Consider the following 26,734-nt stretch of genomic DNA (forward strand, 5'->3'; position numbering starts at 1 on the left):
GGTGAAACAACTAAAAGACATTTTCTTAAACACAGTGAATTTTAACGATATAAATGATTATCTATGCTATTACAGACCCCATAAACTGTCTGTGAGTAAACTAATAAAAATTGAAGAGGAAGTGATGAACAATTGTAGTGAATTGTGTAAATAAATTTCTAGTGTATACTCGATTGTTTTCATTTCCATTGTACCTGCAATGTCTAGGTTTAATCGTTCAGTAATGCTTTGTTAGTTGAGCTGTAAAGATCTCACATGCGTTGAAGCTCAATTCTATTGATAGAAGTGTGTAGTATAGTGTGCAGATACAAGTTCATTCAAATAGTTTCTTATCACATTTTACCTGTACATACACTCAACTGAAAAATATGGTTGATTGTTATAGCTTTTCAAAGTTCAAGAAACTATCTCATCTCTTGATGTCAATTTCATTCAATGAATTTGATCTAATTGCAAAGAATATTAAATTTTCAACAGGTGATGAGTTGAGCGATCTTGCATTAACAAAAACAGAAAATCTCCACTTTCCAATTTTATCTGAAATTTTTGAATTACTCGATATACTAGAAACCGGACATTTGCATTATGGTTGTTCGAATAATGATGAATCATTAGCTATTGTTAATAATTCTAATGATCTCTGGAAATGCTTATATGACATTGCCGATAAAAAATTTAAAAGATCATAGATCACTCTCTAGAAAGTTTGAAGATATATGTCTAATTCAAAACTAATGTGTGTATTTGGATATACTAGTTCATTCTATGCATTAGTTATGATTGAGGAAACATCAAAAATATAATGTTTGTTGTGTGTTGTCAAGTACATGTTTCAGTTAAATCTGAGAGTAAGATATTCATTTTACTTGAATCTGGCAGAAGTTTCCCCTTGAAAGGGGAAAATTCGTAAAAAAGTCATCTTAAATCCATACTTCTCATCTACTAATATTAGCACTTGTAATGTGAAAATACGTAGATCAACTAAGGAAAGCAACACAATCAAAAGAAATAAATCGAAAATAAATATGCAAGCAATCAACAATACCCAAATTCTTCAGTATAATGGAATAAAAATTATGAATATTCCTAGTGTAGAGAGCAAGAGCTTAATCAGCATAATTAAAATAATTTCGAAGAGTATTGATTTCCTCTCAATGAAAACACAATTAATTGATGCTACCGAATGCCATCTTGGAACTCAAAGGTTATTTCTCCTATTATATTGAAATTCAACAACGAATCGGACAAGAGAGGATTCCTATCATCGGCGCAGAACTCCTCTGAGATTCTGAAGACTGGGCTGCTGGGTATGGAACCTAATAAACCAATTTTTGTTCAAGAATTGATGTCACCCTACTTTTATTTGCTATTCAAATGTGCAAAGGATCTTCAATCAATAGGTGTGCTCAAGTATGTGTGATTCAGGAATAACGAGCTGTTGATTAAGAAATAAAACCATTCAAATCAGATATGTTGAGGACATAGGTTCTTTGGTTGGGGATAATCCTCAGTACTCGAGAGACGATTTCAAATGTTGTAGGATTGTGTAATGTGTTTATTTTTTATGTGTAATTTATGTTTGTTTTATTTAGTGAAGGCTTGAGGGCAAGCCAATTTGCCAGAATGGCCAAGTGTAGGATATGAGATTTTAGCGATGGTAATTCCATTTTGGCATATGATATAATATCATTCAAGTTAAGTTTAACTTACATCCACGAATGATCAAACAGTTTTTCAAATGTCCATTTTATTTTCTATCTAATATAATTTTTGCGGCTGAGGATGGCTGTAATAATATCATATTTATATATTTATCTATCTTGAGTGGACTGTATGGTGTGAGAAACAGAATTTGATAAAAGAACTAAGACTTGTCTAGTTCTTGCACCACAGACCCAACAAAGTACCAAATTGAAATTACAACTGTTATACAAATTTTAATTAACTCTGGAAGCTAGAATGTTTGAAAAGAATTGTAATTGTAAACCTGAAAAATGTAATAGTTCTAAGTTGATACCTGTGATAATGATTTTTCTAAATAAAGACAAAGTTGTACAGAAACAATGACTGATTTTATTTTGCCTTTTGTCATAGGCTGGAAATAGTTCACAAACAACCAAGTTTTACTAATGATGGAGATATAAAAAGGGCTAATACAATAATACAAATACTTGCAGAAAATTCAAAGGTCAATGGATATTACAAAACATTTGTGAAAATCTGAATATAAGAATGTGAGAATACAATAAATAGTAGAGCGTTGGATCTTCAATCCTGATGCTGAATGCGGCAGACAGAGTGTCCTGATGCAGAGAGGTAGTATTGTGGCCTATAAGTCACTGTGACTTGTAACCGAACCAATCAGACAAAGTGCCAAGAGAGAAAAAATTGGACTTACATTTAAATACTCACAAAAACAATTTTTTAGTGTTCATAATAATTTATGATAGCAGAAAACATTTGAATTTTGAAGATAGAGTTTGTGGAAAATTAGTTCTGCATTTTTAAAGTTGAACACAAGGTGACATAGCCCTAATAGGTTAGCTTTTGGAACGATGAAGATATTTTGAAGAGAAAAAATCCCACAGAGAAACTTATTTGCACAGAATGACAAGAAGAACTTGGAAAACACTTTGAAATATTAATTTTAGGTGAAAGGATAAAATTGCTACATATTTGAAGAAATGAAAGGAGAAGCCTTGAACAGGCTACTTGGCTTGGGAAAACAAGAAGCTGGATGTGTGTTGATCATAGCCAACCGATGCTAGATTGAAAATAAAAATGACACAGAACCAATGCAAAATGGCTAAAATAATTGCTGAATATGACGAAAACTGCAATATAAATTACTAGAACAATGAAATGAATAAAATACATCAGAAAATCACATCTAAAATATACAAAATTAAAAGTAGACAAAGTGTGTGAATGACAAGCTTGCACTAACAAACAACTAGTGTCAGAGCAACAACTTACAAACTAAAGGAGCTTGATGCCAGAATACAAAGACCAAAGTCTGTATGACTGAGTTTTTACACTATCATTTTTATCTTTGTCTTTTTCTAGAGTATCAATACCCATTTATTTATTATTTTTCTTTTTATCCTATGTCATGCATTTCTTGTTTGTCTGTGTACTACCAGAATGTCAGGGGACTTCATACAAAGACCTTTACTCTTTATGAATCTCTTTTAATTGCTAATTATGATTTGATAGTATTGACTGAGACCTGGCTGCATAGCAGCATACTCAGTTGTGAAATGTTTGATGATCACTACACTGTCTATTGGAGTGATAGGGGAGGGGGTCGTCAGAGTGGAGGTGGAGTGCTAATCGCAATGAGAAACTCATTGCAGTCTGAGCTTTGTAGTGAGCTTTGCGAGAATAATGGAAATTGCTTTGATTCAGTAGGAATTAAACTGAAATTGAACTCAACGTTTTATCATATATCAGCGGTTTATTTGCCACCATCTACAACATCAAATATTCTTCTTACTTACTGTGACTATATTGAATCTCTTCATGGATTACTTAGTAGTAATTTAATGATAATTGGAGATTTTAATTTGCCTGAAATTATCTCTAATACTTATAATCTGTTTTCTGGATCAACTAAAGCAAAAATCCTTAATCGCTTTATGTCATTTTATGATTTAATATCTTATAATTCTGTGCAAAATGAGCTCGATAGAACTGTGGATATTGTGTTGAGTAATTTCCCAGTTAAAGTTATGAAAAGCGATGATCCACTTCTCCCTGAAGATGGTCACCATCCTGCATTGTGTGTGGAAGCTTCATACTCAGTGATGACGTCAGAGCTCTACTCTAACCGATCACCCAAGTTTAGCTCTGACTTTTGCAAGGGGGACTTTCTTGGCCTCTATTGTGGTCACCATGACTGCAGCTGGGACTCCGTTTCGAGTTGTGATGATGTTGACTCTGCAGTTAACAGGTTTTATGAAGTACTTGACCATAATTTTGAAAGAATTATTCCAAGGAGGAAAATGAAATTTCCAAATAATAAGTATCCTCCTCGGTTTACATCTGATATTATATCTGATTTAAAAATTAAAAATAAATGCTCGAGAAAAAGAAGAACTTCACGTTATCACGATGATCTATTTGAAACATTACGAGCATCTCTAAAAAATAGAATTGCATTGTCTTATCAGGCGTACCTCAATAGAATTCAGAATAGCTTGCAATATGACGTAAAAAACTTCTGGAATATGTTAATTCGAAAAGGAAAACTTATTTTGTAGAGTCGATCATGATACTGGACGGTGAGTCCTAATGTGGGGCTGATATTGTAAATGGGTTTTCTAGGTATTTTCAATCTGTTTATGAGGCTGACATGCATGATGCACGGATGCAGTTTCCGGAGATGTCTGGGTGCTCATTTCTAGGTGGGGGCATTGACATGGTTTCTTGTGATTATATCCTATCTGCCATCAATGGGCTGAGGTCGGGCTGCTCTGAGGGTCCTGATGCAATCCCCACTTATATTGTAAAAGGTTGTGCTGCAGTGCTGCTGAAGCCATTAGAATACATTTTCAATTTAGCTCTAGGGTCGGGTAAATTTCCATCGAAATGGAAAATTGTGAGGGTTACTCCTGTTTTTAAAAGTGGAAATAGAAATAATATAAAAAATTACAGACCTTTATCAATCTTAAATTGCTTTTTGAAGGTTTTTAAAAAAATTTTTCATTCCATAATTTATGAACAAAGTAAGAGGATTATATCATCAGAACAGCATGAATATTTGCCTGGTCGCTCCACTGTATCCAATCTCATGATCTTCAGTAATGAAATGTCACACTTCAGTAATGAAATGTCACAGACTTTGGATCATGGGGGACGTACTGATGTTATCTACACAGACTTATCAAAGGCATTTGATACCATAAATCACAGACTTCTGATTAGAAAACTCGAAGTTCTGGGATTCAGTAAAAATTTAGTTCATCTTATTCAGAGTTATCTTGAGGCGAGGATTCAATATGTAAATGAATGAATTCATCATTTCAATTCAAAATATTTTCAGTGCCCATCAGGCGTACCTCAAGGCTCTAATCTGGGGCCACTCCTCTTTATTTTATTCATTAATGACCTTCCATCTGTTATCAACAGCTCTTCCTGTCTCATGTATGCAGATGACATAAAGTTGTTCAAAGAAATTAAGGATCTAAATGATTATTACAATTTGCAGAGAGATATTGATAATATGTCCAGATGGTGTGATTCAAATGGGTTAAAAATTAATGTAGGTAAATGCAAATTCATGAGTCTCACCCCGCAATCCGCTCCTCATAATAATATATATTTTATTGGTATCCCATTGGAAAGGGTGGAATATTGTTCAAGGACCTGGGGGGTGGTATTTAGCTCTGACCTTTCTTTCATCTTGCATGTTGAGTACACAGTTAATAGAGCCAATCAGCAGATGGGATTCTTCTTGAGGACTTGCTTGCCCTTCAGTGATGTAGAGCCTTTGATACTTCTATATGAGTCAATTGTGAGAAGCCTGTTAGAATATGCATATTATAATGAACAGATTTACCTACTGGAACGTTTACAGAACAAATTTTTTAGATGCATTTATTACAGAAAACATAATATCTTTTGTCCCTTTGATTATCCTTCCAATTCACTTAGAAATGAGTTCTATATTGCTTCTTTGAAAGTAAGGCGCGATGTCAAATCACTTATTTTCCTTTATAATTTGCTGAATAATAAAATTGATTCATCCTATTTGCTATCAAAAATTAATATATATATATATATATATATATATATATATATATATATATATAATATATATATATATATATATATATATATATGTCAATACCATTGCTCGCTGTTCTGGTTTTTCATTTCATATAGCGAGCTCTAGAACCGTAAGTCATTATAACTCTCCTCTAAATAGAGTTCAGAGAATCTTTAATCATTGTTCAGAGCACTTAGACTCTTCTGGTTCTCCCCCTCCAAATTCCGTAAGATCTCATATAATTTGGTTGGGTAGCATGTGATCTGTCTTTTTGTGATTGGTGTTCCAATTTTATAAAATTTCTATTGTTATTGATTTGATTGATCATTTCCTTCCATTCTTGGTTTTACACAGACATCCTTTCTCTCTTCATTCTTTCTCTTTTTATTATTGTTCTTATTATTCTTATAATCAATTATAATTGTTTACGATTACTTCAATGATTATTTGTATTCTTTCATATTGTTTGTATGTTTCTTCATTTTTTATCTTCTTGTATTTCAAATTGTATAATGTGTTGAAAATATTGTATTGTGTGATGGAGGCAAAATGGGTCCATCCTGTTGTCTCCATTAATAAAATTATTATTATTATTATCATATGAAAGTAGTCATGTGATTAATGATTAATTCAAAAATTAATGTTGTTAATAAAATAAATAATCAAGTTAGTTTTTAGAAGAAAAGCTCAATGAATAGATTAAGAAAATGTAAAATGTGAATGTTTAAAATTAATAAAAGTTTTATTGATTTGTATCAGGATATTGATATAGGTAATCAGAGTATAAGTATAACATCCAATTGCATTGCTACCACAAAATGTTAAATAAACCTAAAAGTGATTCAGAGATAAATGCAATGGCCTCATTATACTTTTACGATTGCTAAGTTCAATTGGATTTTGAAAAATATATATAGGTACCGTGAATGATTTTTAATTGTTATTGTTCGAGATTGGATCAAGAAATCAACAAAACTAAAAATGATCCTACTTATAATTATAAGACTTTTACTTCTACAGAGTTACTTGATAGTTTTATAATTATTACATTGAATCACTAGTACACTTCTATTTTTTGCCATTTCGGGTAATCAAGTGTCAAAATGAATTATTAGTATTAGAAAGTAAACCTTGATTACCCTAGTAAACATACATTACCTTAGTAAACCTTAGTTTATTTCCTTATAGCTCATATTGACACTTTATAATGGCATGATTAGCCAAAAGCGTCTTAGCATCAAAGGAAGTAGAAGGGTACCACTGGTGATTTTTTTTGGGAACAGTAGGATACTTTATTACTGGGTTTCTCTGTGTTAGGCGATCCTCTCACTTTATAAGACTTATATACAGAATACATGGGAGTCAAATATAAATAACTTAGCCAACGAGAGTAAGTAATACCGCACTCTAAAAATATGAAGACTAATTTTGTAGAATCTTCGTCATCTTTCTGGGAATATTGACAAACCAAAACTCTTGACTGTTCTTTTTTGTAGAGGAATGCTACTAATAATAGACAATAGTGGAATCTCTTCTGATGTCTCCCTAGCTCTGACATCCCGCTATTCAAGGGTTGGTTAGGCTCTATATATATATATATATATATATATATATATATATATATATATATATATATATAGGGAGTGCAATCAATATCAATATACCTGTATCGGACTATCCTTCAGTGGGGCAACCTCTCCCACAAGTGGTGAACTTCGAGCAAAGAACTTCGGAAAGGAAGTACATTGTATTTTATTAATACTTTGAATACTTCATTTCACTGGTATTTCCAATTAAGATGTCAATTATTTCTATCACATTTTTGACTGTCAAATAATTGATCTCTAATTCCTTTTTTGTTTGAAGGAGATCGTATGACCCAGCAACTCACATTCTATAAAATAAAATGAGTCAATATGGCTCTTTTTCTTATGGGAAACTGAAATTTTATTTCATAAATCTAGGAATAATCCATTGGTTGAAAGATTTGAATGTATTTTATACATCTATGTTTTATTCATTTATTCATTATAACTGTTACATTTTTTTATACAAGCCTTCTTTAAGCAGATGGAAACATTATTCTAGAAATCCCCATGTATAAGCACTGCATGGTTTCTTCTTCACCAAATCCAAGTCCGGCGCTCTCTTAAAGAATAATATCCTACATATATACAAATTAAAATGAGGTTATTCGGCTGTGCTATCTTAATTCCGCAACATTCGAAGTATTGCTCAATGTAGAATCCCTCAAAATCAGAAAACTGTTCACATATTAGGCCGTGTCTTGTGTCATATTAGGCCTCCCCTCAATTTGTTTTGTCGGTAAATAAAGGAACTCAGATTGTAATCATGAAATTTATGCAAGAGAAATAAGTTGTTTTCTCCAACCCAGTGTTCAGTCAGACAGATAATGTTAGGTTCTCGTTGCATACCAGTTATGAACATATTTATCTCATCTAACTTGTTGCTCTGAATGATTCCCTGTATATTCCAATGCATCAAATACAGATGATCGGCTTGATTACTTTGCTAACTATGTAAAGAACTATTATCAAAAACTGTATTTAGATGTTTGTTATTCCTAAAAAATTTATACCAACAGAACTAGGAAACAAAGTTTCAGAAACACAATTTATGAAATTCCCCTGCAGAGTCCTGAGATTAGTGAGTGATAATAATGATATGTTGTGATGATTTAGGTGAACTGTGTCTCTTTGTATCCGGTCACCACGATAGCTCTCATTTCTTGTGTAGTAGTTCGGATACTTTCTATTATGCTGATGCAGTTCCAAATCCTGGAATCCCATGAAGTCACTACCAGGTGAGGATTGCGGAGAGCGCTCTCTGGAGTCCACACTCGGGTAGCAAGGCACTTGAGGAGCAGTCGAAATAGGTGTTGCAGGATACGATACAATGTGCTGAATGAAAGGAGATTTAGGTCCTTTTGACTTTGTGATAGGCCTACCAGCCTTTGAAGATGAAGCACCAACAGCAGTAGTCATGGTTTGCTCAGAAAAAGTAACCATCTGTCTGGTAAGTAGTCTTTTTCCTCATCTATTGTACTGAAGACCATGCGTTGTATAATGTTTTCTCTGGAGAAAGTTGTTGATATCCATATAGTGCAGGTGTAGATCATCAGCAGAGTCTCGTATCTTTCTTGATAGAAAGGTATTTGCGAAGAGGATGTTTTCATTGAGTTAGGGTTTATCATACCGGTACGGTATGCTACACACTATGATGTGAAGTCCCAACAGTGAACTCATCCCTTGATCAAGAGTCAACTGATAAGGCTCATCCTCATTGAGATCATTAGTTCCAGCCAGTAAGACGACTTTGTCATCTTCAGTAAAATCTCTAATAAGATCCACTCCATCATGAACAACATGTTTTAGCTTTGCACCAGATTTGCTGTAAGCAAAAGTGTCATAGTCATCATTCAAATACTGCAGGTATGTACTCAACTGTCTCCCATGACTGTCAGCCAAAATCGCCGATCTCCTTTTCTGTTTCATAGAAGTAGACTCATCAGTACGTTCAGAAACAGTTTCAGGTACTTGTTGTGATACAGCAGGCCTGTGAACTTCCGCCTTGAAAGTTAATTTGTGGGATGAAGGTAGTATCTTTGAAGGTGATAAGCACTCGTTTTCAGAAAGCAAAGAAAACCTATTACTTCTTTAAATTTCACTCATCTCAACAGCAATTGTTTGAGCTCTAGCGGTAAATCTACCACCAGCTCAGCGTGATGAAAACATCGTTAGTACAGCTTATTTTGTCCGAAAATGATTTATGTTCTTGAAGAAAATCATTTTTTTCTTCTTGTATAATTTTTATTATCATCTTTGCTCTTCAGTTCATTATTCAGACGAATATTAGTCGCTCTGAGCACCAGCTTTCCTCTTCTGCTTTTTCTTCATTTAGTATAGAATCTTCCAAATTTAACTTACGTCTATTTTTTTCATCCTCCAACAGCTTGGTTAGTACATCAATCTCCCCTAATAACTCCATTTTTTTTGCAGTCAGATCGCTGTTGAGTGGAATTGTTTTGTCTAATTTATTTAGCATTGTAACAATGTCTGGAATAAGGTCAGATATAGCATCACTTGTAAATTTTTCGGCAATTAACTTATTGAGTGTTTCTCTCAAGTTGACAGCTAAGTCAATAACGTCGTCATTGAATATTATTTATATTATTAAGCTCCGATTCAGCTTCGTGGTTGAAGCACACACGTCTGCAACGTGTCGTTATGGACTTACTCATTTCAAGATTTGAAAAGTAGCGCCAATCAGGTAAATCCAAGCGTCAGCACACAGCATAGAAAATAAACGGATAGTGTTTACACTGCTCAGAAGGTCATTCGATCTGTCTGTAGAACTGTCAAAACCAGCTGACTCGGTTTCCCGCTCAAAGTTTTAAGATTTGAAGGTTCTAGCAACACCGGCAGTTTGCAATGCAAAGCGAACGTCTACATTAGTCACAACTCAGTCAATAGTATCAGGCTATCAAATCCGAAGTGAGAAAAAACCGACAATGAGATAACCAATCCACTACCCTTAGTCAATCGTAGGTTGACTCATCATCACAAAAGCAGATAAAGGCAACTCAACTGTTATTATCAAGAAGGATGATTACATTGACAAACTTACAGCATTTATAGGAGAAAACAACGGGATATAATTGGTTGACAGTATTTTGCATAAAGTAATCTCTATATCTATAAAAGGCTAAGCCCCAACAGACTGAAATCACACCACAGCCCAAACTACTGAGTCCAAAAATTTGAAATTTTTCACAATTGTTTATGGTAGCCTGAAAGCATCCACTAAGAAAGGATTTTCAGAAATTTGCCTCCCTGAGGGAGCTGGGGCCCCCCCAAAATTTTGTACTTTTTAACCGCTTATTGCACAGCAAAGTCATGAGGAACTTTTTCGTTCAGCTACGAAAAAAATTAGATCTATGTAGAAAATTTTCGATCAGGAGCACAGGGGGGTTCAGGAAAGGGGATTTTTCGAAAAATTTTATGTAAAATCACACTACAGCTCAAACCAATTGTCCTACAGACTTAAAAATTTGCACAAATATTCTTCAAACATTCTAGACGCGCACTAAGAACGGATTTTGAGATATTTTGTCTCTAAGGGTTTCAAAGGATGAAAAAGGATCCTATTTAGTAAGGTTATGAACATGGTGAGGTGAATGCCATATGGAACTGAGATAATTGACACATGATATTCTAACATATGTTGTAATAATTGAAAAGCTTAAAATAATTTTATCAATCAGCTGATCAAATTTAATTTTCTTTGGATCGAAAGCGCAAGCTTGCCACGTGTTATTCCATTGTTACATTCCGATTAGAACAGAGCACAAAGATTTTCTTTGGTTTGGAGTTTTTTGATAATTCTTTTTTCAAATTCAATTTTATTGCAAACAAAAATCACATTGAATAATAGACAACAATATTACAAAAACGAGATGTGAAACATAAACCAACATTTATTTGTAGCACGGCCAGAAAAAGACAAACTTATTGAGTACAGTACTAGCCGTGAGTTCATTCAATATACTGTAACTTATATTTTTGTGTTAATATTTTGTGAACAAAAAGTACGAGTTGATGAGAGATGTGAGTAATTTTTTATATTTGATCTAAATGGTTATTTATATTGTAGTAGTCTGGGTCATTTCAATCAAAGTTTATTATTTTGCAGCTAATAAATTTCATACGTATTGATTGTCCATAATGTATTCAGTGTCTATAATGTAAGTGATTGAACTACTCAAAATTAATGGCTTACTGGTCCTTCATAGAATTTATAGTATTCCTTGTGATTGAGCCTGTCTTTTTTCAGTGTTGACTATTAATAATAAAGCTTTATTTACAACTATCTTACCTGGCGAACTTCATAATGCCAAAAAGTAAATGTACCTCATGTCACACTTTACTTTATTTGGTGAATCATAAAATGTATCTGACAATCAATATTTTCATTTACATCTGAATACGGACTTCCTATGTGCTTAGTCATGCAGCATTCATTATTCCCAAAACATATTCTTCTCAATCAATTGGTAATATCTAACAGTAAAGTGTTGAATTAAAAAAAATAGATGGGATAAATCAGTGTTTCAAAGATGAATTCAATGTTTTCATAGTTTTTGATTGTCAATAGATGACCCAGGAAATATGCAATGTACAATGAAACACACAGAATTACATATTCTTTCCATTTTCCATTTTAGGATGAATATAAGCTAAGCTAAATTTAAAAAAAAAATGTAAATTATTCTGTCATTAATGAATGCAATATGAACAACTCTCTTCCATGAGGTGAATCATTTTTTTCCAACATTTTCCGGTTACTCATTGATAGGGGAGTGATAATTATTTGTATAGGTCTTCTAATGAACCATTATCTACAGCTGGTATGAATCAACTACACTTCAACTCCAAACTACCGTTGTAATACCAGTAGCCTATACAATTTATCATAGGGTGACATGTTTATTACAACTGGTAACTTTAGATGCTAAATCATAGGCCTATTATCCCAATATGATCTTGAATCATGATCATCTTTCCATTCTTCGGTAGCCGCCAGGCCGACAATTTCGGAAACATAGGTCTGTAAAATGGTTTATAAATAATCATTATCAGCCACCCTATTAAAATTTCTGGTCAGAAACCATCCCCAATATTCACACAACATATTCCCAAAGTTTCATGCCGTTATGTCAAGTATTTTTCAAGTCATAGGGAACAAACACACAAACAGACATTCATTTTTATATATATATATATATATATCATTATTATATATATATATATAGATAGATATATAGAAGATAGAAGATTTCATTCGGCTCAAACAAAAGCCTCTCTAAATGAAGGTTGAAGACTTTCAGTTCTGTTGTTTTGACATTTTGTTTTCAAATCACTTTCAAAAAGTTCATGTAGTACCTACTATTGTGTTTGAGACACTTCTGGCGCTATCATAGTTTCACAACTATTCTGTTCCACACTCCTATCTCTTGCAGTTGTTAACCATATCTATAATAAAATAAAGAGTTGACTTATACACACGTACGGGATAGGAGAATTATGTTTGACGCATTATCACGTCTGAACTGTAGGACTTGAAATTAACTTGAAATTTTGTATATAGGCTAGATTCTTAATTAACCAAGGATGGTTATAGGCCTATTTTCAATTCTTCAAGATTCCATTACGTCAAGTTTTCAGATTATCAAGTTTGAAAATACATCCTTGCGAAGCATGGGTTCCTGCTAGTGTTGAATAAGTCCATAAGAGCAGTCTTCCCCACAACCAAGAGCATCATAGAAGATGGGACTTGGATAACCCTACCTTACATAGGCAAAATTTCTGAAAAAGTAGGACAAACCTTGAAAAGGAAAGGTTTCAAGGTTGCATACTCTTCAAAACCACTGTTGAACAACCTCCTTAACAGCTCAAAAGATAGAATAAATTCAGAAGACTAGAGTGGAGTTCACAAGTTGAATTGTCAAGACTGCAATGCTTTTTATGTGGGACAAATGGGACGTAAGTTCAAGGAAAGAATCAAAGAACATACAAACTCTCTCAAAAAGGGAAAAACAGATTCCAACTTTGCCAACCACCTAATAGAAAATAATCGCAACCTTACAGACAGATTCCAAATACAATATTTACATTTCTCAAACAAAGGCAGGCTACTCAACTCACTAGAAGCCATGGAAATACAAAAACTTGAAAAGGATCCATCAACAGTTAGCTTGAATGATCAAACAAATTTTGATGCTTGCCCCATAACTAAATTCTTCTTTTAATCCATCATTCCATACCAGTACTATAGAAAGTAGCTCCAGACAAAATTATTAGACATATTCAGGCAAATGAATTCAAATATTGAATTTTGACCAGTTAGGCATAGGTTATGTTTGTTGTCAGTTTATTTTTATTTTTTAAATGATAATTTTCTAAGATGTAAATAGAAAATGGTTTATATAGGCTATAGGTTATGTTTGTTGTTGGTTTATTTTTATTTTTTAATTATAATTTTCAAGATGTAAATAGAAAATGGTTTATATAAGCTATACATATGAACAGTCAGGTTTAGTTTATTTTATTTATAATTCATATTTATTGGAGGCTATGTTTGATTTACAGATTGATCACACAATTTTCTTACAGCTTTAGGTACATTGTATTCATGAACAGTTAGGTATAGGTTATGTTTGTAAATAGTTTACTATTAATTTTTTGATTAGGGTAAATTCTTCTTATAATCCAACACTCCATACCAATACTATGAAAATAGCTCCAGACAAAATTATTAGACATACTTAGGCAAATAAAAGTGGTTCCTCTAGGCTATACAGTTAGGTCCATCTATGCATTTAATAATTTTTTTTTTTGCTATATTTAGTTCTCAATTAATCACTTCCTTATTATTTCTAATATACTGTATTATTTTCTCATAATTATGTATATTGAATTTTGAACAGTTAGGCATAGGTTATGTTTGTTGTTAGTTCATTTTATTCTGATTTTTAAAATAATAATTTTCAAGGTGTAAATAGAAAATGGTTCATATAGGCTATACATATGAACAGTCAGGTTTAGTCTATTTTTATTTATACTTCAATTCCATTGGAGGCTATGTTTGATTAACAGATTGATCACACAATTTTCTTATAGCTCCAGGCTATGTACAGTACAGTGAATTCTTGAACAGTTAGGTATAAGTTATGTTTGTTTTTGTGGTTTATTATTAATTTTTGATGTTCAATTAACACTGTTTTGTTTAGATTCATAATAATTATATTTCACCAAAATTATTGTGGTTGGCTATAGATAAATAATAATAATAATATCGAGTGACCTGGCTGGCTCAGGTCTGGTGACAGAGTTTTCAGGTCGCTATAGATAATAGCTCTAAATAAAAGAGTCATATTTAGGTAATAAGGATTTTGGTCACATAGCCTACATATCAAATCAGCTAGGTTAAGTTTTTGTATTTAATATTAACTATATTCCATATTCTTAATCTGATTCCATAATTTATGTTAGAACATATACTATAGTAGTCTATTTAGCTTATAATTCATTTTGGTTTTAATATTTGAATCACATTTTGTGTTGTCACACCTGAACTGAGTTCCCTTCCCCTATAAAATTTCCAGTTTCCTCAGTCTACCACTGATGATGATGCCAAGTGCATCGAAACTAGTTTGGACTCAAATAAAAACTTTGTGGAATTGACAACATCTTTTTATTTCACCTTAATATGGAGAAATTCCACAACATCTCTGTGCAAAGTGTTAATCGTAGGTTAGTTTGTAAGAATCCAAACACAAGTCTAAAATAAGTTGATTTAGTATACTATTTCAATTTGTCGAAAACACTCTTCAAACCGATCTCAGACACACCAGTCCAAAGAAACAGACCCAACAGTATCAGGAAATCTGAATTTTAAAATGAGCCACTCGCCTTTGAAAGTATTTTTGTAGTTTTCGAATCTAAAATCCGGCAAGTCCAAGGTTATGTCCACGAGACGAGAATAATTTGTACGATCGGCATATACTCACAAAGTTCTCTTGTGATACAAACTTTAACTTACACTATCTTTTCGTATTTCACGTCACTTAATTCCCATAATATTGACTAATATAACTTTAGAAACAAAAAAAAATATTGTCCCAGACTTGCACAGAGTTCTGTTCTGGGTGAATCACTGCACACTTTACACCCCGTTGCCAGATTTCCCTTCAATGAGAGAACCGTCCATGTACCAGACAAGGCTACCTCCCTTGAAATAGGGCCCTTTCTCAGGCTTCCACTCCTTTCTGGAGCAGAATTTAACAGAAAAAGGTGTAGTGAAAACCATATCCGTATTCATAACATCTGAAGTCATTTCCAGCACAGGACTGTGAGGAACTGCTTTGGTGATTGTGCAGTGGCCTCTTCCAGACAGGCCTTCCTTCATTGGCCTGCGACTTTCAGTCGATGGGGTGATTTTCATGCTTCTGCCATGAGAAAAATACCCAATGGCAGTAAGCAAAGAGAAACTTGAAGAGTTGCTGACAGGATGCTGCTGAAAGCTTCAGTGACTAGAAGTGTTTGCATCCTTTGTAGACTTGTGAGTTTGACTGTGGCTGTAAATGTCCACCAGACTAGTAATCTAAATGTAACCTGAGGGCCTTATCACTGCCTTGTACAGCCACAGCGCTATGTGACACTTTATCCCCCAAATGGAGCCTACAAATCTCCTGGACGTCATAAGCACCCATTTTGCTTTGTGCAGTGTATTATTTTAATGATTGTTCCCAGTCAGCTTAGAGTCAATGGTCAGCCCTGGGTATTTGACTGTAATTGATACTTTAAGCTGTGTTGATTCATGTTTCAACCTGGAGAGAGACTTCAGGTTCTCTTTCCTTGTAAATAGAACAACTACAGTCTTTTAGGGAGTCATGCTTAGTTCCTCTCCAAGACATCAGTTGTTAACAATTTTTTTCTCATGTGATTCTAAGATGAGTTTTTCCAACTTCTTGATGGGAAAAGCTTACTACAAACTAATGATTCCGTGAAGATTAGTGAATATTGGGTAGTCACAAAGTAGTCGTTGATGTATACGGAGTTGATATATGGTGTTATTTTTATTTACTCTGTTGAACATTTTTTTAAAATTATTCATTGAAAATTATTCAATGTCATATTTTTACTTACAGCAGGCACTATTTGTAGCATAAGACCTTTTATCTAAAACAGTGTGTGATGATGTCGTTTTCTACTGTTTTTTCATCATATTATAACATCGGTGCTGTCATTTACTTACTTGTGTATATTATTCTCCTTTGTTTTAGATGCTCGTTATTCTTTTTACCTGCGCCATTTTTGGAATCAACCTCAAAGGCATTCTACAATTGAAACAGAAGTTCGATCCTAAATGGTTTCTGCCAGAGGGAAGCGAACTTCTCAAATTCTACACGGTCAGAAACGAGATGTATCCGTACATGGGCCAGGATGCGAGAATTTATTTCGGGAAACTCAACTACTCGGCTGATCTCGGCAATGTTTGTAGATTCGCCCACGACTTGAGTTCTCAGCAAGATATCATTCTGAAAGTTGAAAGTTTCTGTGACGATTTTTATTACTATGCCAATAAGTATTACCATAAAGGTGAGTGAATGAACAACTAATACTTCAATAGTAGCTAGAACAAATATATTTAAATTTAAATTTCAAGATACCTCAATAGTAGCTAAAACCAGGAATTTGATTTTATAATATTTACGATTCACTAATTTCAATGACAAATGAAATGAATTTACTAAATGATCACAGTATCACAGCATGACTCCTGATCCCATGAGCTACCACAGAATTTGTAAGTTTAGATCTTCATCGAATAGGATTAAACTAATAAAATCAAAATAAAATATTTTTCATTTTGACATAAGCAATACAATTTGAAGTAATAATTCATTATTACTATCTGCAATGGATAAAACTGAAGATAAGTTGGAATAATGCCACACCTCATGTTGTCTGATTGTTGCTTGTTTTGTGTTGTCTTTATTGGGTTGATAAAAATACTTTATCAGAGTATACCAAAGAAATCGTAAATTCTCTTCAACATTGAAATTTTAATCAATGAATATTCAAGTTAGGATGAAATCGCTGTATCAACTATGAATATTCTCAGATGGCTTTCTCATCTTAACAGTTTTCGTTCTTCAACTCCGCTTTTATTGCGGATTACTGACTGTTCATCTGTTACAGATTTACCAAATAAAGTATTATCCGACGACGATTTCAGTTCCTTAATAAGCAAATATTTGTACAGCCCACGAGGCTCCAAGTATTTATGGAATTTCCGATTTGAAGAGGAGCTAAAATGTGGCGAACCAGCCACACAAATAACAGTAAGAAATTTATTGTCTATGTTACTATTTTAAATTGTGCTATGTTGTTCATAATGACAAATGTAATAATCAAGTATCTTTGTCTGATTGCTGGTCAAGGAGACTCCATTTGCTCTCTCTTCTTCTTCTATAGCCTTTCCCAACTATTTACCTTGTAGGCAAAAATATAATGGCAGCCATTCGATTGTCTTTTTCTGCGGTTCTAATGTCATTTATTAAAATAGAATAAATTGTAAACCCCAATTACACAGAAAAATCAATAATTTTCCTTACATTTTCATTCGAAAACACCTAATCCAGAAAGTAAACTTTAAAGAAAGAGTTATTTTTTGCATACCAGGGAATAAAATTCATTGAATAACTCTTTATTTTCTGTGTAGACTTGTGGTTGTATGACCTGAACTCCTCCCACATAATTCTACAAATTTTGTAAGAAAACGACGCTGACAACTTGTAGTTTTTCCAGCTGAAATTTGATTGGTTGTCTTGTGAGGTTTTATTTGTCGGGTAGCTTTTCTTAATACCAATGGAAAGTTGGCATTAATTTCTAGTGAACTTTAATTCACAGGTTGGCATTTCTTACTTGAATACTGGTGAATGATCATTTAAATTGGCAGAGTTTTGGATAAAGTAGTTTGTTGTCATTGTCGAAGCGGTTAAATTCCTTATTTGTATCCTTTTCAATCTATTTTTGCAGGTTGCAAGCTTTGATTTCAAGTTCAAACTATTCAGTGAACCTGAAGAGGCTCTTTATGCCATGAACTATGTGAAGGAGCTGCTCAGATTAAGTAATATCACAAGTGGCGACGGTTTCAAGACTGTTTGGGCCAAGATATTTGCTCATTGGGTTACTGACGAAGTAAGTACCATTATATGAATATAAAAAAGTTAATTGACACACTTCATTTGAGGAATTCAATTCACATTTATTTAACATATCATTCATAAAAATAAAAATTTAAAAAACCAAAAATTCAGAATTACCACACAATAAAATTGAAATTATAAGAGAAAACCATTGGCAAAAGATTATTCATGTCCGCCAGTGGTGACGGTAGGAGACGGTAGGCCTACTTGACTCCACATATTCATAAATTTTTTTCTTCACTACGCTTTTATTCTTTTTCTACTAACTACTTTTATCTATTAACTTAATTGCTTCTAAATTGCTTTTTCTCCTTAAAACTTCTACCACATACACAATTCTGTATATAATTTCCTTTATAGTTAATTCATTCAAAAAGCAACACTAACATAAAGTTTGCGCTTGCCGACTCATCTGAAAAACGCATTGTGTGCTTCGGCCAAGTCTCCATGAGTAGGTCTAATAATAATAATAATAATAATAATACCGCTGTAAAGTAATGTTTCAATTCATTGTATTTTTGTAGTAATTTTATGAACTACTAATGTAGTAATCTAGAAATTATCGAATTAATTCTCACTTGTAGTAATTATCTTAATGGAGGTGACTGTCCCTGCGGTTGGCGTGCTGTCTAAAATCTTTTATAGTCCAGTCAAATGGTCGTTTTTCAGGAAACACCCCCGAAGAATTTTTCTCAGAGGTTCTATATGTATTTTCGGGCGCTGAATTCGAATCTGAAATTTGCTGACACGCCAGAGGTCCTCTCCTCTTCTCGCTGCCATGCGCTGGCTCTTATCCCAGTAGGTAGGCTCAGATGGGCAGGCAGGCCATGTTGTGAGAGCTGATGAGTCATTTACACCAAAAAAGATAATGCCTTACAACATGGAAGGTAGAAGACCTCCTGGTAGACCAAGATTGAGGTGGATGGATGCAGTTGCCAGAGATGCAAGAGTTTTTGGGGTCAGGAATTGGAGGCGTGCTGCCATGGATAGAATAGAATAGAGGCAAATGTTAGAGGAGGCCAAGATCCGCTTTGGATTGTCGAGCCAATGATGATGATGAAATCAAGACCAAGCACCATTTATTATCATTTTGGGTTACCGAGATACACAGCTTTGAATATAGAAATTGGCCATTTTTCTGTGTATGTAAGTATGGGCTAAAATTCACTTAAGGAGGAATTTTTTATTTTTTTCATCAAATTTCAGTTATGATACATGATTTTGAACCGCCTTGACGAGCTGAGAAGAATGAGCTGTAGTACGAGGAGTACTACATTGATCATTCTGTCAAGTGTTTAAAATTTTGATCCTTCATGTATCCTTATGTGTAAACCCCCCCCCCCCCACTAGGAAATACTGAAATGTATCTAACTAGTGATTCTCATAGAACATAACCCTCGTAAGATGATTTCAGTCGAAATATGTATTTTATTGTTAGGAAGGCCTTGAAAATGTATTATAATGAAAGATTTGTATTTTGGCTGTAGAACATGATTTTTTATTTTTGGGTGTATCACCCTCCCCCCTCTACTGAATTCGAATCGAATATTCCCAAGGAATCCTGTTCATAATTAATTGTTCTTTGACGTTATGTGTGGTTTTTTATCATTACTAGAAAAATATACAAGTTTTATAGGTTAGAAGTTTGCATAATTTTGAAAACCTCTTGAAAAATAGCCCATTTTCGAAAATTCGTAGTTTCGAAATCAAAAAGATGAGTCCTGCGCGACCACACAATTTATTGGAAAATGTATTATCTTTAATTTTATAGGAAATGATTTTTCTCCAAAAACTTGAAGTTTTCGAGATTGGATGGAAAAACTAGAAAAAGTCCGAAATTTGGGGGGTTTTGGGGTTGAAGCCGCCCTCTGGCGTGTCAGCAAATTTCAGATTCGAATTCAGCGCCCGAAAATACATATAGAACCTTTGAGAAAAATTCTTTCGTGGCTGTTTCCTCAAAAACGACCATTTGCATGACTGGATTATTACAGCAGTTTAGATACACGAATGTCACTTTTTCTATTCAATGTGTGAATAAACCCACTAGAATTGAGGGGAACTCAGGCTCATGCATTGACCATATTTTTGTGCGGTACAGTTCACCGGATAAAATCAACTCAGCAGTATTACACACCAGTATTACTGATCATTTCAGTACGGCATTGAATATTTCAATTCCGGTACAAATACCCTCTACAGTTGTTGAAACTTACAATTACATTGATAAATCAATGCTTGCACAGGCTATCCAAAGCGCTGATTGGGATACGGTAGAAAATTGTTTTGAAATGGATGACTGCTCAATAAATTTTTTTCCAAATAATAAAGAATTCTGTAGACTCAAGTATAAAAAATAGAATTGTCAGATCTAGGCATAAGAAACTTAAGCCATGGATAAAATTAGATTTGATTCAAAAGATCAGAGTAAGGGACAAATTGAGCAGGAAGTTGAGGAAACAACCATTCAATAACATATTGAAAAACCAATATATTTCTTTCAGGAAAACATTAACCAAAGATTTAAAAATAGCCAAGAATATTTATTACAGAGATAAATTGCTAGAATTGAGAGACGATCCTAAACGATTCTGGGAAGTGATAGGAGAATTGGCTGGTAGGAAAACAAGTAGAGATTCATTTTTAATTAACAAATTTATGCCGGAAATTAATCCTGTCACACCAGAGGTCCTCAGAGTTGTTGCTGATGACTTCAATGAATTCTTCTCTGAGGTTGGCAAGAACTGTGCCGATGCAATAGTGTCCGTAGAGCCTCTATTAATTAATGATAGTCATTACACATTAGAAAATAATTTTGTTTTCCGGGAGGTGACAGAGGATGATGTTTTATGGGCTGTGGGTGATCTCAGAGGAGGGTCGGCTCCGGGGCATGATAATGTAACTGCTTCCTTCCTAAAAGACAACATACAAACTATTATCAAACCACTTACCCATCTGATTAATCTTAGTCTACTGTCCGGTGTTTTTCCTGGGTTCTTGAAGTTGGCCAAAGTGTTCCCTCTTTACAAGTCCGGTGACCCAACTGACAAAAATAACTACCGACCTATATCTTTGCTGAGCGTATTTTCCAAAATACTTGAGAAAATAGTAAAAAAACAGCTTTTAAAATATCTAAATGTAAATAACGTATTTTGTGATTGTCAGTATGGTTTCAGAAGCGACAAAAGTATAACAGATGCTTTGTTTGATATCTGTAAACATATAGATGAGGGAATAACAGATAACCAACGCCTAATGCTCATATTTTTGGACCTCAAAAAAGCATTTGACTCTGTTGATAGGAACACATTGTTGAATAAACTGGAATGTATTGGTGTACGAGGTACCACATTATCATGGTTCAAAAGTTATCTATCAAAAAGACTACAGTTTGTTTCCATATCTGATATTAGAGGTGAGAATATGGCAGTAGATTATGGAGTAACTCAGGGAAGCACATTAGGCCCTATTCTTTTCCTAATATTATATTAACAATATGTCAAAATTAGAACTGAGTGGTAGACTATTCTTGTTTGCAGACGATGCATTAATTTTTTTAAAAGGGTCAAACTGGGAGGAGGTGAAGGCGAATGCCCAAAAAGACCTTTTGTATATTAAAATGTGGCTTGATCAAAATACCCTTTCAATGAATACAGCAAAAACAAGATTTATGCCGATATCACTGAGACCAGCAACAGATTACACTTTGTCAAGATTGAAAGTTCACTCTTGTGCAGATTTTCTTGGTACAGTATGTGACTGTTCTGAGATTGACATGGTTACTTCATATAAATACTTGGGTGTTTTTTTTTTTTGATAATAGAATGAGATGGACCGCTCATATTGACTTCATGAAGAAAAAAATCAGAAAATACATATATGCCTTTAGAATGATGAGTGAAATTCTGGATAGGAGAGAAATCAAAATGGCCTACTTTGCATATGTTCAATCCCTTCTAGAGTTTGGCATAGTAGCATGGGGGGCGCATTGAAAACAGCTCTGCAACCTCTCTTCATTGTCCAGAAGGCCATTCTGAAGGCAGGATTCAAAAAGAGCCCTCTGTACCCAACCAACACTCTTTTCAGTGAAAGCTCAGTATTGACAATAAGACAACTTTTTATCAAAAATACTATAATACATTTATACTCAAATATGCACATCCTCAGGACCGTGACACATATTCACAATACAAGATATGCTAGTAACATTGGTATTGCGGCTATCGCCCTGCAGAAAGCTTTCTCTCAAACCAATTCCTTTTACATTTGTCATGTTCTATATCGAAACTTAACGTCCTATTTTCCACAACAAATATTATTCAATAACATATCCAAAACAGATTTCAAATTAAAATTAAAGATTTTCTTATTACAATTAGGAATAGATAAATCAGAAAATATTATTTCAACTAATTACAATAGTCACCATCGTTCATAATATGTAGTGAATTCAAAATTTAAAGGTTAATACTAAATTGTTCATGTTACCAATTTACATTCATTAATAATATTAAACACTTGCAACTCATTACTTGTATTAATTCAGTGTAAATTTACAACAGCCTCAGAAATTTTGTGTAATTTTTTAATATTAAGGTGTTGAAACTAGATTGGATAAAATGAATAACATGTAAAACTGATAACATCCTACTCTTTTGGCCTTATTTCGGTGTTAAGGAATCATAACATTGATTTAATAAGATTCATATCATTGTTTTAGTACGATTCATATTAAATTATCCAATTCTTTTTTTAAGGAGTCCACTAGTAAGAGTTCATAGTTTAGATTCAAATTATCATTCACTGCTATTCATTGAAATCATAGGCCTATTGCAAGTTTCATGTAGTTTACAATCCCTCCTATATACAAGTTTTATGAAGCAGGTTCTAATATCTAAGATATCGTATTGGGTGATATTATCTAGTATGTATATTACAGTATTTTGAAGGAACGATATTACAAATATTTTGTTCACAGGTTATTCAAGAAGAAATGTATCGTAATCTAGCATTGGCATGCTTCTGTTCAAATTGCTCCTTTACAAAAATTGATTCAAACATTTTAAATCTGGGTAGCATGTGATTTTTTATTGTTTCAGGTAAATGTTTGCGGGACTATGTTCTATTGGGGCCTGACTATTGATATCGTATCATGCATAGCATTAGTGATAGCTGTTGGGTTGTGCGTGGACTACGCGGCCCATGTGGGTCACACATTTCTCAAATGCCATGGGTCGTTGAATGAGCGTGCTCTTCATACTATCAACCATGTGGGCTGCGCTGTTATCAATGGAGGCACTTCAACCCTTATAGCACTGTCTTTGCTATCTTTGTCCAAGGCATATGTATTTCAATCATTTTTTAAGGTAAGTGCACTCTTACTTCAATCCAATTTGCCATTTTTCTATTTCAATACTATGTATTTTGGAACTGTAGGCTTCAGTGGAAGACTTCAGCAATAAAAATTAATATCTTAGGATAAGAAATAAGAGCACGAAATTAGTGGTTAGTCCTAGTGACTATTTTTAATAGAAATAATAATAAAGAAAATACCATGTATTTGAAACAAGTAGATATAAAAATAGCCCTTGAAATAAAAAATACATCTGATACAAAATACTGCAATTATTGAGAAAACTGCAATTCAGTCTGAAGTAAAATTACCATTAGGCCGCTGCAATTTCAAGCTTTTTATTGTAACTGTACTATCTGTACCCAATGTATTATTCCCGTTTCTTCATTATAACCGCACGAAAATGGTCCGATGAAAAATTTGAACAGATGAACACACCTCAAGCACCCATAGATGTTGTAAATTCCTCAGGTGTATTACAAAAATGTTAATTTATTCTCATTTACTACCAGATGTGGACAACGTTGATCAATTCTTATTTAGTAATTTTGCACTCTTCTGTTCCAATTTCCATTGGGCTATTTTCGTACAGTTGACATCACCAGCAAAAAAATCAGGCATTACCTGGCATCAGCAGCAAAAGAAAAATCTTTTCTACTGAGAGTTACCTAAAAAGTTGATAATTTGAAAGATTCGGGGAAATGAAAGTAGATAAAAATATATAATCTATAGTGAAAATTGATAAAGTAATAATTTATAATTGTCACAATATACTTCGATTTTAGTTTTCTTCTCATACACTTTTTTAATTTTATTTCGAGAAACGGGCATTCGATATTTGCATTATCTCCTACACTGTTCAATCTTGCATTCTTGAAGTACGTTTATATCAATATTATTTCAAGTATGAGGGATTTAACTGGGCAGAGGATGATGTATGTCTCATCATAGTGGCATAGGCCTACATCTACCAACTTGCCACTAATACAGTAGCCTGGCAACAACAATTGGCCGAAACCTATTCGAGTACATACATGGCTTGTTTTATTGAACAATAAAATAAGAATACCTTATCGTCTTATACAATGAGAATACTTTAATAGAATAGAAACATCTTCGTCAAACATGTACAAATATGTATGAATGTTATCAAATTTTTGAAATTTACATGAAACTAGTATTATGTTAGGTACAAAATGAAAGACAATAAGATCAATAATCGCAGTTGTCAAACTCCTTCAAAGAATAACGAGACGAGCCCATCAAATATTCCTTAGAATTTTTCCGAAATTTTCTAATTTCTTCTATTGATTTCAAATTGTTTCTCAAATTAATAGAAAAATTCCTTCCTCTCAAAGTTGTTTTATTCTCAAAGAGATCCAATCTATGTCTCAGTAATTCGGCCATAAAGGGTATTGTTGTTGTGAGTCTGATTTCTTAATAAATTCTGATTGGCCTGATTTCTAAAAAACAATATTATATTGAATACATGACTATAAACTGTTAAAATCCAAATTTGAAAGAACAGTGATCTTACTGAATCGCTTCTTATGAGGTTAAGCATTATTCTAATTGCCCTCTTCTGCTGCTAAATTTTTTTATCCAAATTAGTTTATTTGTTCAGCATGTACTCTTATTACTGCATGGTATACTGACTTTCGTGTTTGGATACTATACACACTGGACAATTGTCTCAGACCATAAAGACCAGGAGTTATCTTTTTCATAACATGGCATACATATATGACCATCCCATGAGAGATTGCAATTCGCTAACATGCCCAAAATTTCGTCCAATTTTCTGTTTATAAAATTTCACCATTTATTGCTACATTTGGCCACACTATTTGGTTCCTACTCTGTCTTCTTGAGAATGGAATAATTATATATTTGATTAAATTCAGGAGAAGATTATAGCCATTCATGTTATCATTAATAGTGGATAGGACTAATACAGATGAGAATTACACATCCTCAACTGATTTTCCAGAGGAAATTATATTTGAATTATCCGCATAAAGACAGACAGAAGACAGACAGCTTGACCGTGGACCACACCAGGCAAACCTGTGATGTATCACAGGAATAGCAAGGGACCCAATATGGGTACCTTGAGGAACCCCATAGTTTTAACTTCTCAGTTCAGAGCGATAAAAATGTTTGTAGTTATGTTTTTGGGACTCTTCTAAATGCTCTAATTCAACAAATTATTTAATAAAACATTAACATCTTTTCAACTGTAATTCATTTAAATTTTAGTATGAATTTCTGTAAATTTTTACTGTATTTTATTACTTGTCAATATTATTTATTTATTGTTAACTTATTTGTAAATTTTGTAAGTACAGTATATCTCTTCGTAAAGAGAAGTGTTGTCTTGGGCGTTATCACGGATTATTTATTTGTCTTGTATGAGGCCATGTATGTGCATACATGTTTCATCATACTTGTTGCGAAATTACAAATTTCCTAGATTCCTAATTATAACAGTGGATTTATTAAAACAATGAATGCTAGTATTTTAATTATATTTTAAAAAGTGAATTATTCAATTTTGATTTGTTAGAACTATTCTGTGTTTCAGATTTTCCTATTGGTTGTAATCTACGGTTTATTCCATGGTGTAATACTTTTACCAGTAATTTTGAGCTGCATAGGTCCAGCTGCTTCGACCGTGGTGCCTGTTCTTAGTAGGAAATCAAAAAACTTGATCAAATCAAAGAAATTACCAGTACAATTAGAAGAATTTTGATACTCTTGTATGTGATATAATCTTCTATGTAAAATCCAATTATACATAATTATATTTTCATAATCATCA

The 26,734-nt window shown here is 33.4% G+C and overlaps 1 protein-coding gene across 1 annotated transcript in view; it reads left to right on the forward strand.

The window, feature by feature from the left end:
• Positions 1-26,734, forward strand: part of LOC111052476 (NPC intracellular cholesterol transporter 1 homolog 1b) — a 107,388-nt gene extending 80,654 nt beyond the window's left edge. Inside the window, exons 11-15 of the mRNA XM_039443094.1 lie at positions 16,635-16,950; positions 17,554-17,696; positions 18,394-18,555; positions 23,539-23,926; positions 26,498-26,734. Coding sequence (XP_039299028.1) covers positions 16,635-16,950; positions 17,554-17,696; positions 18,394-18,555; positions 23,539-23,643 — 726 coding nt within the window. The 3' untranslated portion in view covers positions 23,644-23,926; positions 26,498-26,734. The remainder of the gene's footprint in view (positions 1-16,634; positions 16,951-17,553; positions 17,697-18,393; positions 18,556-23,538; positions 23,927-26,497) is intronic.

Source organism: Nilaparvata lugens, chromosome X, assembly GCF_014356525.2.
Source record: "Nilaparvata lugens isolate BPH chromosome X, ASM1435652v1, whole genome shotgun sequence".
Taxonomy (NCBI): Eukaryota; Metazoa; Arthropoda; class Insecta; order Hemiptera; family Delphacidae; genus Nilaparvata; species Nilaparvata lugens.